This window comes from Carassius auratus, unplaced genomic scaffold (assembly GCF_003368295.1).
Source record: "Carassius auratus strain Wakin unplaced genomic scaffold, ASM336829v1 scaf_tig00025657, whole genome shotgun sequence".
Classification (NCBI taxonomy): Eukaryota; Metazoa; Chordata; class Actinopteri; order Cypriniformes; family Cyprinidae; genus Carassius; species Carassius auratus.
In genome coordinates this window covers 49,989-70,258 of record NW_020525443.1, presented here as the reverse complement: position 1 = coordinate 70,258, position 20,270 = coordinate 49,989, and the positions used below count along the sequence as shown (strand labels likewise).

The following is a 20,270-nucleotide window of genomic DNA, read 5'->3' as shown; positions in this document are numbered from 1 at the left end:
ATGTTTGGATTGCAGTCTGCAAACAAAAGTTACAGCTTTATAAACTTTCTGTATTTAAACACTATGGATGCTAAACAGAACTGTAATTATACCGCGACTTTTATGGTTTTATGTTGCTAGTATTTCTCATTGAGCGAGACGGTGTGATACACGTGGTCGTCAGGTTTATCAACACCGGTCATAAAACCCATTCACTCTTTAACATGTTAATTATTCACTATAACAATACTTATTTTACTATTTATCAACTAATTACTACTCACCATAAAACGTTACACGCAAACTGTAACGCTTATTAAAAATAGAAAAATTAACTCTCTGCAAATATAATCAAAATCTAAAACGTTATATTTGGCTTAAAGACTATTTAAAATTATAGCCCACAGTACAAACACAAACCATACCAAATTGTTGACTGCTAATGTAAAAGAGTATATCAATCAAGTAAAAGTTGATAAAAATTTATATAGAATAAATTTTATTATTTAATCACATCCCAAAAATAAACATAAATGGAAATGTTCTTTTGGACAGAAAGACTTCACAGTGATTTGGTCTAAAGTTAATGACATTAGTAATACTACACCATGACAATCTGCTCCAGAGAAATTAAGCACTTTTCTAATATAGTTTTTATCATTCAGATTAGCTTTGTTAATTATTTTATCATCGTACATCATTAAGTTATGACACTGAAACATCGGCATAAAATGAACCAGATATATGGCAAACTTATTAAAGGAATCCTAGTCAGTAATCTTTAGAGCAGATGTCACCTTCCCACACCCAAACTAACTTTTTAAGTGCTCTATGTTAGACACACACACAGAGAGAGAGAAACAGCAAGTGGTCTTTTCCCACATCGTGAAAGTCCACTTGATTTGGATTTCTAGTGAAGTGGCCAAAATGTTGTGCAATTATAACAGAATGTCCTGGAATGTAATTTAAATGGAAGTGAATTATTGTTGTGTTTAAAGTTTGCATTTGTGTTTACATTATGGAATGCTCAACATTGACATCTCTCTCAGGCTTTACATAATCTCTAATGTTGGTCTCCATTCCAGCGGGAATCAAGTGGCAGTGTCCTCCACTGCTAAATAATTCCAGACAGATCTACCGCAGACCCTCTCATAAACACAGATGATTTTATGATCAGTAGGTCTACTGGCCCATGTAGTACTTGGTGGGCACGAATGGCATCTTGCTGACCACTGCTGGCACTGCTTTCTTCCTCACTTCCACCTGAATTGATGTGCCCACTTTACTGAAGCCAGCTTCCACGTAGCCCATGGCAACATTTTGTTTGAGGCAGGGGGAGGGGCACCCACTGGTGACCTCACCTAAAATAAAGTGGGTGCAAGAGAGTCTGGAATGACATGAGGGTGAATGATATTTTTTTCATTATTCTGTTACACACAAATGCATTTGTTACCTATAACCCTGCCATCGGATGACAGGATTGGTGTGTGCTGTCTGACAGGTGGTCCAGTGGAGATCAGTCCCACTCTTTTTCTCTGTGTCTTTGCCTTTATTTGTGGAACAATGACGTCAGCACCAGGGAAATCTCGTGCCTGTCGACGACGCTTACCTTAACATACAAAAATACATTAGCATTCAATATACATGCATGGGAAGTGAAAATAAGTCTTGGCGCACCTATGGTCCAAACAAGACTTGCTTCCACAGGTGTGGTAGTCTCATCGATGTCATTGCCATAGAGACAAAGTCCCGCCTCCAGCCTCAGACTGTCTCTGGCACCGAGTCCAGCGAGTCTCACCTCACTATCGGCTAACAACTTTTCAGTTAGCGAGACAACATCTCCACTTGGTACTGAGATCTGAATAAATCATATGTAAATACAGAAGCATAAATGTTACAGACATGCCAAAACACACATCTACTTTTATTATCATTGAAAATAGTATAGCTGTTTAATATTTTTGTGGATACCATGATATATTTGTTTTCTTTGATGAACAGAAACTTTAAACAAACAGCATTTATTTGAAATAGAAATATTTTGTAACATTATAATGTCTTTCTTTACTCACACTTTTGTCCAATTGAGTGCATCCTTGCTGAATAACAGTATTCATAAAAAATGTTTTAGTATAGTAACTTGTCACAAAGTCAGATGGAGATCACCCACCTCAACTCCATCCTCCCCTGTATATCCGCAGCGTGTAACCCTGCAGCCCTTGATGCCAAACACAGGGGTCAAAACACTGGTCATAAAGGTCAGCTTCCTGAGGTCATCACCCACACCTTTCTGCAGAACCTGGGCCATTGATGGGCCTGCATACAACATAAATATACATATAATCAATGCCAAATCAAATGCCCAAAAAATGTACATAATGCATTTAAGTAACAAACACACACCAATGTATTCTAAAAAATATGCAGCAGGAATGTGGGCAGTATAACCACGCGAATATACCACAGACCCATGACTTACCCTGCAGAGCAATAAGGCTTTCTTCCATGAACTCTAACTCTACATCATGACCTGCTGCTTTAAACTCCTGCAGTCTGGCCTATAAACATACAAACATTTGAGCAAACACGTGTGGAGGCAAATTAATAAATACTAATTAAAATTATAAACAGACTGACTGCATAAAAAAAACAGATTTTCAAAGAATGGACCCTTTTCACAAGACTGTGATGATGCGTTTCAATGGTCATTCAGCATCATAGATCCTCAAAAGTTTTTTATATTTAGATTTTTTTTTTAAGTATGTGCATTTAAACACTATACTTTTTATTACATCACCTTTGCATCAAAATATTTTTTAAAAACTAGTTAACACTAATGTGGGGGTGTTTCTAATGCAGCATCTTTTTCTTTCAAGTCTCTGCAGGAAAGTAAGGGGAGTTACCAGATCAGGGTGTTTTTACACCATCATACCTGATTGGCTGACGTCATAGTGAGGTTAGGTTTAGGGGTGGGGTTGGGTAAGGGGGATCATTTAGATTGCATGATTTAGAAACACCCTGCAGTTTGAAAACACCCACAAGGTGATAAACGCCCGCTTTTGCTCTGCAGAGACCTAAGTCTCTTTTCTTTTGCTATTTGAGCAAATGGGAATACAAAAATATATATTTGTGGTACTCTCCTATTCACTGCTCTCGAAGTTAACAGCTATGAAGACTTCCACTGCTGAGAAACCTGGAAATATGAAATAGGACTACCGTATTTAAAAAAAAACTAAAAAAAAAAAAAAAGGAATTTCCGTCGTCCCCTTGTGGTGTTTAAAGGGGTTAATATTTTCACAGTCATTATACACATTTTTTGAATGGCTGATCAGTCAGAATCGAGTTAATGAATATGTTTAATGATCATTAACTGTCACTGGCCTGGATATGAGCAGAGTCTTTGTCTGCACAGCCAGCATTGGAGACAACATACAGGTAACCCCCATCTGTCTTGGTCACAATCAGATCATCCATGATGCCTCCTTTAGAGTTTGTGAAGAGGGAGAGCATCCCCTAGAAAAATAAATGTTATTTTTGATGTTTTTTTCTACTAGTGTTGACAGTTATTAGAACTCTCTCTGTGTGGGTGTGTCTTACTTGGTTGTCTTTTAGTTCAGCGATGTCTCCAACAATTAGAGACTCTATAAACTTCACTCTGTCTCTGCCATAGACTTTAGTCTATGAGGAGAAAACAGCAAATATTCATTAGACATACCATACTGCCAAATAATGAACAGCCAATGTTGTATGTCAAATATGGCATTTTAAGCAGGTGTTTTACTTAATTTTTAAAACACGTATTGGGTCTAAACAAACCATATGAAATGGACAACAATGTCTACACAATGACCTGCAGCATGTGACTGACGTCGAAGATGGAGCAGTGCTGGCGTGTGTGCATGTGTGAGTTAATGTGACTGTCTTTGTACTGCACAGGCATACTCCATCCTGCAAACTCCACCATCTTACCACCCTGAGCCCTGTGGAAGTCATACAGCGGGGTCTTCTTGAGCGCCACCTAGATACAGAGAAAAATCAATTCAAATAAAACCTGTTGGATAAAGTTCATATCTGTGTAATACAGGCAATAACATAGCTAATGATAATAAAACATTTTAATAACACAGTATAGTACAAATGTATAGTTTTATATATTTTTTTATAGTATCTTATATGTTGTTCAGAATCATTGGGGGTTTAAAGATTAGATTCTGCAATAAATAAGATTCTGTGTGTCCTAGCTTAAGGCACTGTGACCTTTGACTGGCTCCTCCCTATGAGTCCGCCCACATTTATCTCACATTAGGCCACATTAGCTATTTTACAGTTTAGAAACCAGTCCAAAGTCAACTAAGTACTCTGAATGGAAGTCTAGAACACTGATCTGATCCACTGAGAGAGTGTGTTTGAGACTTTATCTTTATTACACCAGGGGCCTGTACCATGATGGTCACTGAACAAATTCAGAGTTACAGGATTAGTTTTGAATTGACAAAACCAAACCTCTCCAATCCGGCTTTGTTAGTACCATGATGCTGTTCATCAACTTTCTTTGTCAATTCAGGCTTTGATCCTGAGTTTGTGGAGCGCATGCACATGAATGTGTGACATCACTGGCGAACAGCCAATCACGAGCCTTGCAACACAAAGCAAGTTTGATTTACTTCTCATGAGAGACCCAGCGAGATTCAAAACTAAAGGTTAAAGGTTTTGCTAAAGGTTAAGAGATTGAAGAATATGACAAATTTAAATGTCATATGAAAAATGAAGGAGGACTAATAAAATAAATGATCTTGCTCCATCACTGTAGTCACAAGTGGAACTTAACACAGTATAGTACAAATGTATTAACTTAGTAGTTAACTTAGTTAATACATTTGAAAATATATAGTGATAGAGACTTGAACATGTAAGTTCAGATTTGTAATTTTTAAAATAGTTCAATCTTTTGATACTACAGCTTATTTATATTACATGATCTGTATACATTAATATTTATTTAAAATAATTTATAATAACTGTTAAACTAAAATTGCTTGTGTGTAAGAGATAAATAATAATATGAATCACTATAATTATATAAATCATAAAATGACTCAGTTATTATCATTAAAGCCGGACTTCCGTTTTTTTTTCTTTATTTTTTTTTTAGCATTAGTGACCTTTAATTTGGAGCAAGATAAACTGGAGTTACTTTGTGTCAGACATGTGTCACTTCTCTCACATCTGATTGGTTCACCTTCAGTTTGAGATCTTGAATCCAGAACATAACCTGCCCTGGAGCAGGTTAGCCGTGCAGCGTAAGATACCATGGCAACGAACACCGATTAAAGCCGAGCTACTTTCATAGTACCTAAAACCCAGGGTTGGCGGAAACTAAGCTGAAACATAGCTGGCCAGCCACCTAATCCAGCTTCATAGACTGGTGTGTTTAGAAAGTCAGTGTCTTGTGACTACCAGCGATTGAGTCTAATTATGTTAGCACTATCATTGACATTATTATGCTTTTAATTTTTTTTTTTTTTTTTTTAATCATATTAGGTGAGAGATTACATGGAATCTGTCAATCAGTTTTAATTTGTCACACCACGGGACCATTGAAAATTAACTAACAAAGAAAAAGTCAGAAGTTGCCGAACCTAATTGACCAATTTACTCATTATTTGCGCGACTCGGGTGTTGTCTGCGTTTGATGACGTTACAGGGTGTTCCGAATGAACAAGTGAACTGTTACACAAGTGTTTAGGAAGCACTGAACACCTAGTATGAACAATATGAAGCGGACCGCTGCTTGTGTGTTTCAGTGCTTCACACACAGTCAAAGCCCCGAGGACTCTGTACGGATGGACGCTCTCTAGCGCAGCAGATGCCCGTGTTTGTCAGCGGGGTTAAGTTGGTTTTGTTTTCGATATTCGTGACACATTCAGCAGTAAACGCCAATAACTCCAAAACGAATTGCCCTACAAAAATCTAAACAGTGTGACCTCCAAAAGGGAAGAGCTGATCATGTTCCACAGCCTTCTTTTACTATATTTCCCTCGATATAATAAGCATGGCCCCGTGCAAGCCGTCGCAATGTGCAGAAAGCCGGGAGAGAACGCTCTCAGCAGAGCCTTCAGTTAGGGACCGTGGGGGAAGTGCAAACTTTCTTCGTTTTTTGCTATAGCTCAGTAGGCGTTGTTTTTGTAATAGCTTTTTAGTTAAAGGGCATATAGACATGATAACAGTGTCAATCAATAGTGGGGAACCGTGGACATTTTTCACAACATCTTTTTTGCCCCTACGGGCAGAAACGGGAATTGCATGTCCAAAATTAACATTCTTTTTGTAATAACTTTCTACAGCAAGGAGACAGAGACATAAAGACAGTGTCCATCAATAGAGGGGGACAGTGCACATTTTTCACAACCTTTCTTTTTACCCCTACTGGTAGAAAAGGGAATTACATGTCCAAAATTAGCCTCCTTTTTGTAATAACTTTCTACAGCAGGGAGACAGAGACATGAAACAAGTGTCAATCAGTAGAAGGAGAGAGTGGACATTTTTCACAACCTTACTTTTTCCCCTTACTGGTAGAAAAGGGAATTGCATGTCCAAAATGAACCTTCTTTTTGTAATAACTTTCTACAGCAGGGAGACAGAGACATGAAACCAGTGTCAATCAATAGAGGGGGAGAGTGGACATTTTTCACAACCTTTCTTTTTACCCCTACTGGTAAAAAGGGAATTGCATGTCCAAAATAAACCTTCTTTTTGTAATAACTTTCTACAGCAGGGAGACATAGACACGAAACCAGTGTCAATCAATAGAGGGAGAGAGTGGACATTTTTCACAACCTTTCGTTTTACCCCAAGTGGCTTATTAGGGAATTGCATGTCCAAAATTAACCTTATTTTTGTAATAACTTTCTACAGCAGGGAGACAGAGACATGAAACCATTGTCAATCAATAGAGGGAGAGAGTGGACATTTTTCACAACCTTTCATTTTACCCCCACTGGTAGAAAAGGGAATTACATGTCCAAAATTGACGTTCTTTTTGTAATAACTTTCTACAGCAGGGAGACATAGACACGAAACCAGTGTCAATCAATAGAGGGGGAGAGTGGACATTTTTCACAACCTTTCGTTTTACCCCAAGTGGCTCATTAGGGAATTGCATGTCCAAAATAAACCTTCTTTTTGCAATAACTTTCTACAGCAGGGAGACATAGACACAAAACCAGTGTCAATCAATAGAGGGGGAGACTGGACATTTTTCACAACCTTTCTTTTTACCCCTACTGGTAAAAAAGGGAATTGCATGTCCAAAATAAACCTTCTTTTTGTAATAACTTTCTACAGCAGGGAGACATAGACACGAAACCAGTGTCAATCAATAGAGGGGGAGAGTGGACATTTTTCACAACCTTTCGTTTTACCCCAAGTGGCTTATTAGGGAATTGCATGTCCAAAATAAACCTTCTTTTTGTAATAACTTTCTACAGCAGAGAGACATAGACACGAAACCAGTGTCAATCAATAGAGGGGGAGAGTGGACATTTTTCACAACCTTTCTTTTTACCCCTACTGGTAAAAAAGGGAATTGCATGTCCAAAATAAACCTTCTTTTTGTAATAACTTTCTACAGCAGGGAGACATAGACACGAAACTAGTGTCAATCAATAGAGGAGGACAGTGGACATTTTTCACAACCTTTCCTTTTATCCCTACTGGTAGAAAAGGGAATTGCATGTCCAAAATTGACATTCTTTTTGTAATAACTTTCTACAGCAGGGAGACATAGACACGAAACCAGTGTCAATCAATAGAGGGAGAGAGTGGACATTTTTCACAACCTTTGGTTTTACCCCAAGTGGCTTATTAGGGAATTGCATGTCCAAAATTAACCTTATTTTTGTAATAACTTTCTGCAGCAGGGAGACAGAGACATGAAACCAGTGTCAATCAATAGAGGGAGAGAGTGGACATTTTTCACAACCTTTAATTTTACCCCTACTGGTAGAAAAGGGAATTGCATGTCCAAAATAAACTTTCTTTTTGTAATAACTTTCTACAGCAGGGAGACATAGACACGAAACCAGTGTCAATCAATAGAGGGAGAGAGTGGACATTTTTCACAACCTTTCATTTTACTCCAAGTGGCTGATTAGGGAACTGCATGTCCAAAATTAACCTTATTTTTGTAATAACTTTCTACAGCAGGGAGACAGAGACATGAAACCAGTGTCAATCAATAGAGGGGACAGTGGACATTTTTCACAACCTTTCTATTTACACCTACTGGTAAAAAAGGGAATTGCATGTCCAAAATTAACCTTCTTTTTGTAATAACTTTCTACAGCAGTGAGACAGATACATGAAACCAGTGTCAATTAGTAGAGAGAGAGAGTGGACATTTTTCACAACGTTTAATTTTACCCCAAGTGGCTGATTAGGGAACTGCATGTCCAAAATAAACCTTCTTTTTGTAATAACTTTCTCCAGCAGTAAGACAGAGACATGAAACCAGTGTCAATCAATAGAGGGGGATAGTGGACATTTTTCACAACCTTTCTTTTTACCCCTACTGGTAGAAAAGGGAATTGCATGTCCAAAATGAACCTTCTTTTTGTAATAACTTTCTACAGCAGGGAGACAGAGACATGAAACCACTGTCAATCAATAGAAGGGGACAGTGGACAGTTTTCACAACCTTTCGTTTTACCCCAAGTGGCTTATTAGAGAATTGCATGTCCAAAATTAACCTTTTTGTAATAACTTTCTACAGCAGGGAGACATAGACACGAAACCAGTGTCAATCAATAGAGGGGGAGAGTGGACATTTTTCACAACCTTTCTTTTTACCCCTACTGGTAGAAAAGGGAATTGCATGTCCAAAATAAACCTTCTTTTTGTAATAACTTTCTACAGCAGGGAGACATAGACACGAAACCAGTGTCAATCAATAGAGGGGGAGAGTGGACATTTTTCACAACCTTTCGTTTTACCCCAAGTGGCTTATTAGGGAATTGCATGTCCAAAATTAACCTTATTTTTGTAATAACTTTCTACAGCAGCGAGACAGAGACATGAAACCATTGTCAATCAATAGAGGGAGAGAGTGGACATTTTTCACAACCTTTCATTTTACCCCCACTGGTAGAAAAGGGAATTACATGTCCAAAATTGACGTTCTTTTTGTAATAACTTTCTACAGCAGGGAGACATAGACACGAAACCAGTGTCAATCAATAGAGGGGGAGAGTGGACATTTTTCACAACCTTTCGTTTTACCCCAAGTGGCTCATTAGGGAATTGCATGTCCAAAATAAACCTTCTTTTTGCAATAACTTTCTACAGCAGGGAGACATAGACACAAAACCAGTGTCAATCAATAGAGGGGGAGACTGGACATTTTTCACAACCTTTCTTTTTACCCCTACTGGTAAAAAAGGGAATTGCATGTCCAAAATAAACCTTCTTTTTGTAATAACTTTCTACAGCAGGGAGACATAGACACGAAACCAGTGTCAATCAATAGAGGGGGAGAGTGGACATTTTTCACAACCTTTCGTTTTACCCCAAGTGGCTTATTAGGGAATTGCATGTCCAAAATAAACCTTCTTTTTGTAATAACTTTCTACAGCAGAGAGACATAGACACGAAACCAGTGTCAATCAATAGAGGGGGAGAGTGGACATTTTTCACAACCTTTCTTTTTACCCCTACTGGTAAAAAAGGGAATTGCATGTCCAAAATAAACCTTCTTTTTGTAATAACTTTCTACAGCAGGGAGACATAGACACGAAACCAGTGTCAATCAATAGAGGGGGAGAGTGGACATTTTTCACAACCTTTCGTTTTACCCCAAGTGGTTTATTAGGGAATTGCATGTCCAAAATAAACCTTCTTTTTGTAATAACTTTCTACAGCAGGGAGACATAGACACGAAACCAGTGTCAATCAATAGAGGGGGAGAGTGGACATTTTTCACAACCTTTCTTTTTACCCCTACTGGTAAAAAAGGGAATTGCATGTCCAAAATAAACCATCGTTTTGTAATAACTTTCTACAGCAGTGAGACAGAGACATGAAACCACTGTCAATCAATAGAGGGGGACAGTGGACATTTTTTACAACCTTTTTTTTACCCCTACTGGTAAAAAAGGGAATTGCATGTCCAAAATTAACATTCTTTTTGTAATAACTTTCTACAGCAGTGAGACAGGTACATGAAACCAGTGTCAATCATTAGAGGGAGAGAGTGGACATTTTTCACGTCCCTGAATTTTACCCCTACTGGTAGAAAAGGGAATTGTATGTCCAAAATGAACCTTCTTTTTGTAATAACTTTCTACAGCAGGGAGACAGAGACATTAAACTACTGTCAATCAATAGAGGGGGAGAGTGGACATTTTTCACAACCTTTCTTTTTACCCCTACTGGTAAAAAAGGGAATTGCATGTCCAAAATAAACCTTCTTTTTGTAATAACTTTCTACAGCAGGGAGACATAGACACGAAACTAGTGTCAATCAATAGAGGGGGAGAGTGGACATTTTTCACAACCTTTCTTTTTACCCCTACTGGTAAAAAAGGGAATTGCATGTCCAAAATAAACCTTCTTTTTGTAATAACTTTCTACAGCAGGGAGACATAGACACGAAACTAGTGTCAATCAATAGAGGAGGACAGTGGACATTTTTCACAACCTTTCCTTTTATCCCTACTGGTAGAAAAGGGAACTGCATGTCCAAAATTATCCTTCTTTTTGTAATAACTTTCTACAGCAGGGAGACAGAGACATGAAACCAATGTCAATCAGTAGAGGGAGAGAGTGGACATTTTTCACAACCCTGAATTTTACCTTTACTGGTAAGAAAAGGAAATTGCATGTCCAAAATTATCCTCCTTTTTATAATAACTTTCTACAGCAGTGAGACAGATACATGAAACCAGTGTAATTTAATAGAGGGGGACAGTTGAAATTTTTCACAACCTTTCTTTTTACCCCTACTGCTAGGAACTGGAATTGTATGTCCAAAATTAACCTTCTTTTTGTAATAACATTCTACATCAGGAAGATAGAGACATTAAACCACTGTCAATCAATAGAGGGGGACAGTGGACATTTTTCACAACCTTTCTTGTTACACCTACTGGTAAAAAAGGGAATTGCATATCCAAAATTAACCTTCGTTTTGTAATAACTTTCTACAGCAAAGAGACAGATACATGAAACCAGTGTCAATCAATAGAGGGGGACAGTTGAAATTTTTCACAACCTTTCTTTTTACCCCTACTGCTAGGAAAGGGAATTGTATGTCCAAAATTAACCTCCTTTTTGTAATAACATTCTACAGCAGGAAGATAGAGACATGAAACCAGTGTCAATCAATAGAGGGAGAGAGTGGACATTTTTCACAACCTTTCATTCTAACCCTAGTGGCTGATTAGAGAATTGCATTTTCAAAATAAAAATAAAAATTATTTGCTTGTGTTCATGTGAAGAAAGAAAGTCATAAACATCTGGGATGACAGAGGTCAGTAAATGGTGAAAGAATTTTCATTTATGGGTGAACTATCCCTTTGAAGATGTCAGGGCGTGGTAGAAACGGAGCAGTGGAAAAAACAGGGTCAGGGTCCAAGTGCAGGGAATAAATTACTTTTTAATAAATGAGAACAAAAAGGCCAACAAGGCAAAACAAAACAGAAACAAATCACGGAGACAAGAGCAGACGCAGCCAAGATGCAAAAACACGAGTATCCAGGAACATTTACAAACCACAATTTACATTACACAATTAATACAGCCTGACAGAGTGGTTAGAGAGTGGAGAATATATACTCATTGACAATGGGCACCAGGTGTGTTTGTTGTAACGGAAACAGGTCAATTTAGCTCAAAGGGAATCATTTAAGATTTTAAAGGGAATTTGAACAGAATCACTGTTTCACGGCTGTTCACGGAGACGCCCTGCGATTCAGTGAACTAGCCGTTTAACATCAAATCTGCGCTGGATACTAATATCCAAACTATAGTGAAAACACTATTAATTAGAACAGTAACAAGATCGGCAGTTTAAGACATTAACTTGTAAGCACAAAACACAAGATACTTCTCTTTTCAATATGAATAAGGCTTTATTAGATAAATCTAAGACATATAAACTAATCTAACACATAAACGCACGCACTCACACTTTCACACAAGTTGCAGGAAGATCGAAAGTTAGGAAAAGATGAGTTTAAGAGAATGGAAATATGGAATTCCAAGTTTACAGCAATACGTTAAATTGCATAGACATGAACAACCATCAATCACGTAATTAGCCCTTGCATTGAGTTCCTCAATGTGACTAAAATTATATTAGATACACCAGCACAACAAATATCTGGGGATACGTTGCCTTCGTTTTCTGTGAAAGGGACTCCCGTTGAAAGGGGTATCCCGGTGTCGCTGATTGGCTGGAAGTTCAGTAGTGAAGTGACGTCTTGGGAAGCCCGTGGTTGTTGGGCGTTGGCTGAAAGTGCAGAGTCGTGTGCGCTGGTCGAAGTTGAACGGGCATCCGAGGTCAGGCTTCGGAGACTCGACGTTACAAAACTTAACTCAGAACACGAAACTCTCAAACGGAAAAAGAAAAGAAATAAAGTTTGACGAGACTAGGTTGTGTTCCTTCTTATCGTGGCATAGTAGCAGCAGGCAGGCCGAAGCACGCAGGAACTGCGCTCAAACAGTGATGACTAAACCGCATGGCTAGAAGCTACAAGCTAGCAGAAGCATAGCTAGAGACTAGAAACAGACATGGCTAATAGCAGCAGCAAGGGACTAAAAGCAGACTAAAAGCAAAATTTCATGGTGTCCAAAGTATTTAAACTTCCTTGTTGGCCACCCCTCAAATGTTGCCTTGACCAATCAGATATGGTCTTGGCTCTGGGGTATCATAAATCATTTGTTTATCTTACCAAGCATGTGGTTCTTGCCTCACAGGGTCTAATTTTGGACATGATTCCTATAACATGATTATGATATATTTTACAAATAAATGATTGTCAGGACAATATCAAGCAAGAAAATTTGATTATATCAATTCTAGACATGACTATGTATCCTATAGTTATCAAAAGACATACACAATAAGTGATTATACATGATAGTCAAAGGTGTGGGTTACACATAAATGAATATGGAGTTAAGCAATGGAACGATTCATTTATAAGTCTTTTTGAGTTCATTCTGGTCCATATATAATGTACAAAAAGCAGTTTCTTTGCCATTCTCTGGCAAAGGGACTTTTCTGTGAAGACAAAGGTTTAAAGCCCTTCCCCCTTAGGAATTTCAGTCTGGTTCTGCTGGGTGGGGGGAAGTCAATGCAAGTATTTAACTTGATCTCCTGGGTTTACATGTGATGTCCAGCTTTGCATTTCAATCACGAACAATAAATTTGACAATGTCTTCTTCGAATTAAAATTGTCAATAATTGTTCTATTGGTGTTAATGTTGAAAGCTGTTGTGTGAACAAGTTGGTTGGTTGGTTATCTTGCTTGTTTCTTGTGGCACTAGAACTGATTTATGACTTCCTGAGGAGTTCGGCTCTCGTTTCAATGCACACAGCTCTGATAGACTCTTTAATTTGTCTGGTTCGACTCATTTCTGCTACATTGTGTAAGTGTGTGAGTGGATGAAACAGCTGTGCGGAGTGAAGGTAATGAGTCCGGGAGCAATTGAGAAACACAGGTGGAGCAACTAAACAATAATGAGGTAACAAGGTGGGTGGGATCAGAAAAAGACAGGATAGAGCACATGGCACCAAACAAACACAACACTCACAGAAGACAGTGACAGAAAGAGATAAGACTGTGACAGAAGAGCAAGATGTGATGGAGAGGCTAGAAATATATTCGAAACAGAATACTAGAATGTGTTCAATTAATGAGTAGAGTGATAGAACTAATACAAAAAAACGTTAACGTTTTTAAAGTCCATTTTATTTGTGTTGTCTATTCAGCGTCACTGTCTAAAAGGACAATTAATCTTTTCAATTTTTATTTTGGGCATTTATAGTTTTTTCCTAGCAAATATTGATAAATTGTTATTTGTGACTAATTAGATTCATGAGAAAAAAGTCCCACAAAAATATTAATAGTATTTAAATTTTCATCACAGATTTTATTTGCACTATTTTGTGCATTCAGTTTATCATAGCTAATGGCTCTATCAAAACAGAACAAATAATAAATAAACTTTTTTTTTTTTGCGGGTGAAACGAAACTTTTGCTGCCTCAAGTAAAATTACTCAAGTATTTTACACCTCTGTTAATATGTGCTTACTACTAATAAATGGCTAATATTCTATAAATATGCATACTTATAAGCAACTAGTTAATTAATAGACTCTGAAATATAGTGTTACTAATTATTTTAATTAATTACATGTATTTAATTGAATGAATATTTATTTTATTGTGGTTTGGTTACTACATATTACTAATAAAGTGTTTTACTTGAAACATGGTGATGGTAGTTCTTAAGATCTTAAACTTTTAAAGAACCTTATATTTTGTAGTTTCACACTGAAGCTAGGTTGTAGAAAAAGGTGCAAATAGGAGAAGATTCAGAAGGTATTTATTCCACATGACATAGGAAAAGGGTATCCACAGATAGCAGTCATGAGGTCTAAAACATTACCCGACAAAGTCAAACTAAAAGGACAAGAACGTAACGTAGACAGAACAAATGAAATAATTAGCAACACCACAGGTGAACTTATGTAATCAAAATGTGAGACAAAATATAGGTCAAATGACAAAGTATGAAAGACAGACTTAGTCCAAACTAACAAAACTGTGATAAGTAGAGTTAAGAGTTCATTATGCTTACAAAAACATAAAGGATAGATATAAACCATACACTGTTGACACAATGACAGGAGTAATGTGTAAATATACAAAGTATATGCCAGGTGCATGTGGATGGGATAAACTCCACAAATTCCAAGTATTTGTTATTATTATACTTCACCATCATGTTGCTTTACTTCACTTCACTACATATAGCACAATCCTTGTCAACAATGTATGGTTTTATGTCTATGCAATTACACTGTAAAAACTAATCTATAGGATTTACCCAATAAATGTGAGGTAACAATTTGCATCGACTTTGGTGGGGTAGATTTAATCCCATTTATTGAGTATAAACTATCTGAAGTAAAAAGCTATTAAATGCTTGCATAAATTGGGTAACAATACCTCACATTTATGTATATATTCAACAGCTACTTACTCATTAAAATAAGGTAAAAAATATCTCAGCAAAAATAAAATTTAGTTATTAAAAAGTTAAAAAGACAGTTCAGCTCATAATTTATTCATGCCACAATGCATGATGGGAGCAATGGATGAGTTTTTATTGGCTACAACATGCTTTTTGATGGTCACCATTGTTGTGATGCTCACGCTGATTCTTGATGTCTGTGTTTCTAAACGTAATAATTCTTTCTTTATGTAGAACTAACTTTTAAAAACATGTCATATTATGCCAAAAAATGCTGGATTCCTATCCCCCCACCACCACTTGATTTATGTATACATTAAAGAAACCTGAACTGACGCATTCAGGTCATTCCATGACAATTAGTTCAAACAACAATCAATAGCACACATGATTGTCTTTGGGCTGGTCTGTCTGTTATCATTCTGTTAACACAGCCCCACAAAGTCTAAAGTAAGCATCTGAAGGTTCAAGAACCCAACTAAAGGAAACATTGACCACTATAATGGTAACACACAAATTGTGATTTTCTAGTTTGGTGAGTCTGCTTGTTAACATCAGATGTCTTCAATAATGGTCAATCATGACCCAATTCATTTCTTAATTATCTCATTAACTTCAACTCTGCTTCAGTGTTACTTTTAACACTGCTTCAGTGTTTATATGAGTCCACACTCAATCAAAAACGCGGGCTGACGCATGCGCAATTTAAAGCAAAATAACTCACGGTTTGGGGGTATATTTTACTGCATTTTTCTATGTGATGGTTCTTACTGTTGATGAATGGGTAGCATATGTAGAATTTACCCATTACTTTAGAATTCGTTGGCTGGCTGCAATAATCATGTACATTTTATATGGTTTCCACAGATTATATTTACAACTCTCCAAAATCACTTTTTTCAGTGTACAAATAAAGGTACCTGAAAAAAATGTTATGAGACAACATAAAATACATCTTTCTGATTTAGTAGATAGAACATGCTATCCACTTATAAAGAACACTATTTATATGTACCTATTTTTATATTTATTTTTATATCTATTTAATGTACAGTACAGACCAAAAGTTTGGACACACCTTCTCATTCAACGAGTTTTCTTTATTTTCATGATAATTGAAGATTCACACTGAAGGCATCAAAACTATGAATTAACAAATGTGGAATTATATATGGAATTATATACATAACAAAATATTGTGAAACAACTGAAAATATGTCATATTGTAGGTTCTTCAAAGTAGCCACCTTTTGCTTTGATTACTGCTTTGCACACTCTTGGCATTCTCTTGATGAGCTTCAAGAGGTAGTCACCTGAAATGGTCTTCCAACAGTCTTGAAGGAGTTCTGAGTTCTTGAACTGAATACTGAACTATTTTGATTTGCTGTGCACTATTTGTATGAACACTTTTAACGTATTAACAGTTAAGATACTATTTTATCATAAATTAAATATTGCAATTGATTTCGAATCACTATATTACTGTATTGTCTTATTACAATTATTTACAAAATTTTATTTCCTCAAGTACTGGGTATAGAATATATGACAAGAAATAGCTTATTATCAGAGGTGTCAAGTAACGAAGTACAAATACTTCGTTACTGTACTTAAGTAGAAATTTGGGGTATCTATACTTTACTTGAGTAATTATTTTTCAGCCGACTTTTTACTTCTACTCCTTACATTTTCACGCAAGTATCTGTACTTTCTACTCCTTACATTAAAAAAAATAGCTTCGTTACTGCTATTTCATACCGGATTGTTATCGTTCAGAGAGAGAGAAAGAAAAAAACCCTATCCAGATAAATCGCGCCATCCGGATGGAGTGAATTTGATTGTGGTTGGATGAGAAGTATACACATATACCATTCCGACACCCTATTGGTCCATACGCGATCCATCACACCTGCACATGACACAAGTCACATCACACTGCATAGACAGTTTTGGGTTCGTTTATCAAAAAATATATTTCTTAAAAGTAGGTTGGAACCAGTAGTATCCGATCGCCTCAGAGTCAGTCCGCTTAAATTTCAAATGAAACCGGCGTCAGTCCGGTCTCCTCCCGTCTTTCAGCACGCTCTTCAATCCGCCGACCACGGTGGAGCAGCGCGAGCTCAAACAGAGACAGAGGACACAAGGTGTGTGTTTACCGATAGATTGTTAGAATATCTGTATCTGTGAAGTTCTTTGTCATAAATACAGTTTACAAAAGGTCACGATCAGTCGGTTTCTCATCTAGTGTAAAGTTTTCGCTTGTCACCGCTAATCACGAAACAGCTGTTTCCTTACACTTATTTAAATATACCTCATTTAATCATACGTACATACACTACTGTGCAAAAGTCTTAGGCAGTATTTTCACTTAAAAGAATGGTGTTCGGCCAGTTATTTATATATTTTGCTGTAGAGTGTCACTGTCAGTATAAAATATCAGTTTACAATTCCAAACATTCATTTTGCCATTGTCAAACTGCTTGTGCATTCAAAATCGCACTAGATTATTATTAAAATTAATGGCAAACTACTGTCCTACTGACACATTGCAGCAAAAGATATAAATAACTGGCTTAAAACCCTTTTTTGGGGTGAAAACACTATTCTTTCTTTTCCATAAGACTTTTGCACAGTACTGTATTTTAAAAACGAGATTGTAGTTACTTTATAAAGAATGAGCATACAGTCATTCACAGAAGTGATTTAAGACAGTGACAGACAGCACTCATCTTAACTAAATATCAGAGTGAGTGACAGAGATACAGTAGAAACATTATGTGTACTTTTGTATTAAATAATGACCCAGATTGTGAAATACATTTATTAGCCTTAGATTAAGGGAAGCACAACTTGGGAAATGAGAGCATCCAAGGTGAAAGCTATGGATTTATTTTAAATATTTGTAATGTTCTTTAATGTTATCCATAGTTTTTTTTGTAGTTCTTTTTTTTTTTTTTTTAAGTATCGGTTCAGGCACGTTGAGGCGCCAGTACCATTTTAAAAGTATCGAAAAGGCACTGGACCCTACTTAAAAGTTATTATTTATTTCTCACTACTGGCTCATTTGCCAAATGGGTGCTTTCTCTTCGTCCTCCACAAATTAAGCTACTGTAGGTAGTTGGGTAGTGAGACGTTTTAATAAATTATCGTTTGCGATTAATGACGCAAATGACAATGTTGTGATATCTAGGCTATAGAGCATCACAGTCCCACCCACAGCTGGTGCCGGAACTAAAAATTCAATGCAATTTCTGCATTGACATTTGGGGTATAAGCCATTAAAACGTAACCATACATGGTAGACTTAAAACCAGCTACGGCTGTACTAAGCAACAGTATATGCTCATATAAACGTAAAAAGATCATGGGGGCACTAACCTTGTTTTGATCTAAATGCCTTTTATTCGCTATGTCTTGGCTAAGTACTTCATTACCCACAATCCTGAACAATCCCACAATCCCACAGTGATGCATCTGATTGGTGGAGCTCGTATAACCGTCTGGTTAAACCCCGCAAAGGTCCGTGAAGACTGAAGATCATTAATAAAAAAATAAAATAAAATAAAAACCTGTATTGCGTTTTTGCACGGTAGACTTATCAGTGCAATCATGATCTCCTTGGCTGCCATTGAGAGTTTTGCAGGGAGGTTGGTAACTTTAGTTAGCATTATCGTCCACTTTAGCTAGGCTACTGTAGCCTCCATATGAAATGAGTCATATCAAGCATTTTATAATGCCACTGTCAAAACAATATTTAGCCTAGACATACCTTTTTGTGCATTTACTGAACATTTGTGTAATGGCAACGACATGTGTTGACAACTGAGCGGTGATTTCAGTCAGGTACAAAGCACTGCACCATTGCTGACGTTATCGTTAACCACTTTCACACACGCACACAATATAAAATACACGATGATAAAATAAAAATCAATACACAATACATATATAAAACACTATTTATTTACACGATTAATACTGAAAGAACTGCTATTAATGCACATTCACTATATAAAATAAAATTCACTGGAGCGGCCGTCATCAGATTTGGATGTCGCTCAAAAGGCTCGTTGCCTCGTTCGCAGTTGTGGCTTCAGTCAAATTCAATGGGGCGCGGTGGTTTATGGGATGAGTAGTTCCTGCGCTCGAAATGAAAATATGTACACAGTCTTGTACCTTTGACTTTTTTTGGATTTTGTCTTAATTTTTTCACTTGAAATGATATGTTATATGCTTATGAGTTCAGCCGTAGCTGGTTATCCTCACACATGCTCTAAAACTCTTTAGATACGGATTTTTCCGAAAGTGAATGGGAGAAATGAATGGGAAATTTACTTCCGGCACCAGAGCTCTCTCGGGCTGTGGGTGGGACTGTGAAGCTCTATATCAACTTTGTAACTCGTTACCCTCCGAACACTGGACATAGCAGACGTATGTACCGAATACAAGAAGCTATCAATCAAGAAGGTATCAGGATTATGAGTTATTTTTCATTTTTAGTTTTTGAATAATCACTTAGATTAATCATTCATTTTGACAGCACTATAATGTTTATTGTAAATAGTCAACCACACAAGAGTAATTGTTTTTAGCCTGCACCAATGTTCTTGTCCATTGCCCTCACAGATTCCTGCAGCTAAGCTTGGATGTACATTTACATTCCATTCAAGGTTATTGATGACATGCCTCTGAAGTTTGACTTTTTGCACCATAACAATACTTATTGGCAACTAGTCATCATATCTCTAGCTCTTTAATGTATTTGCATTGTACTAAAATGAGTTCATTTTCAATGGGCATATATGTGGCTGAAACAGGTAGCCTAGTGCCTCCCAAATTTTTCAACAAGAACATTTTAATATAACATTATAGTCATTATGGCCTTTAGATGGCCCAAGCTTTTGTTCTTAATGGCATTTTTTTTCCTTACATTACTTTTACTTTTATACTTTAAGTAGTTTTTTAAACCAGTACTTTTACACTTTTACTTGAGTAAAAAGCTTGAGTTGATACTTCAACTTCTACAAAAGTCT

The 20,270-nt window shown here is 36.8% G+C and overlaps 1 protein-coding gene across 1 annotated transcript in view; it reads right to left on the bottom strand.

Annotated features, from left to right (window-relative positions):
* Positions 1-451: 451 nt before the first annotated feature.
* The window catches only part of LOC113078395 (aminomethyltransferase, mitochondrial-like), a 30,560-nt gene continuing 10,741 nt past the window's right edge, over positions 452-20,270 (bottom strand). Inside the window, exons 2-9 of the mRNA XM_026250728.1 lie at positions 3,830-3,997; positions 3,577-3,657; positions 3,361-3,492; positions 2,459-2,537; positions 2,150-2,295; positions 1,657-1,837; positions 1,433-1,588; positions 452-1,340 (exon numbers count right to left, since the gene is read on the bottom strand). Of these exons, the coding sequence (XP_026106513.1) occupies positions 1,162-1,340; positions 1,433-1,588; positions 1,657-1,837; positions 2,150-2,295; positions 2,459-2,537; positions 3,361-3,492; positions 3,577-3,657; positions 3,830-3,997 (1,122 nt within the window). The 3' untranslated portion in view covers positions 452-1,161. The remainder of the gene's footprint in view (positions 1,341-1,432; positions 1,589-1,656; positions 1,838-2,149; positions 2,296-2,458; positions 2,538-3,360; positions 3,493-3,576; positions 3,658-3,829; positions 3,998-20,270) is intronic.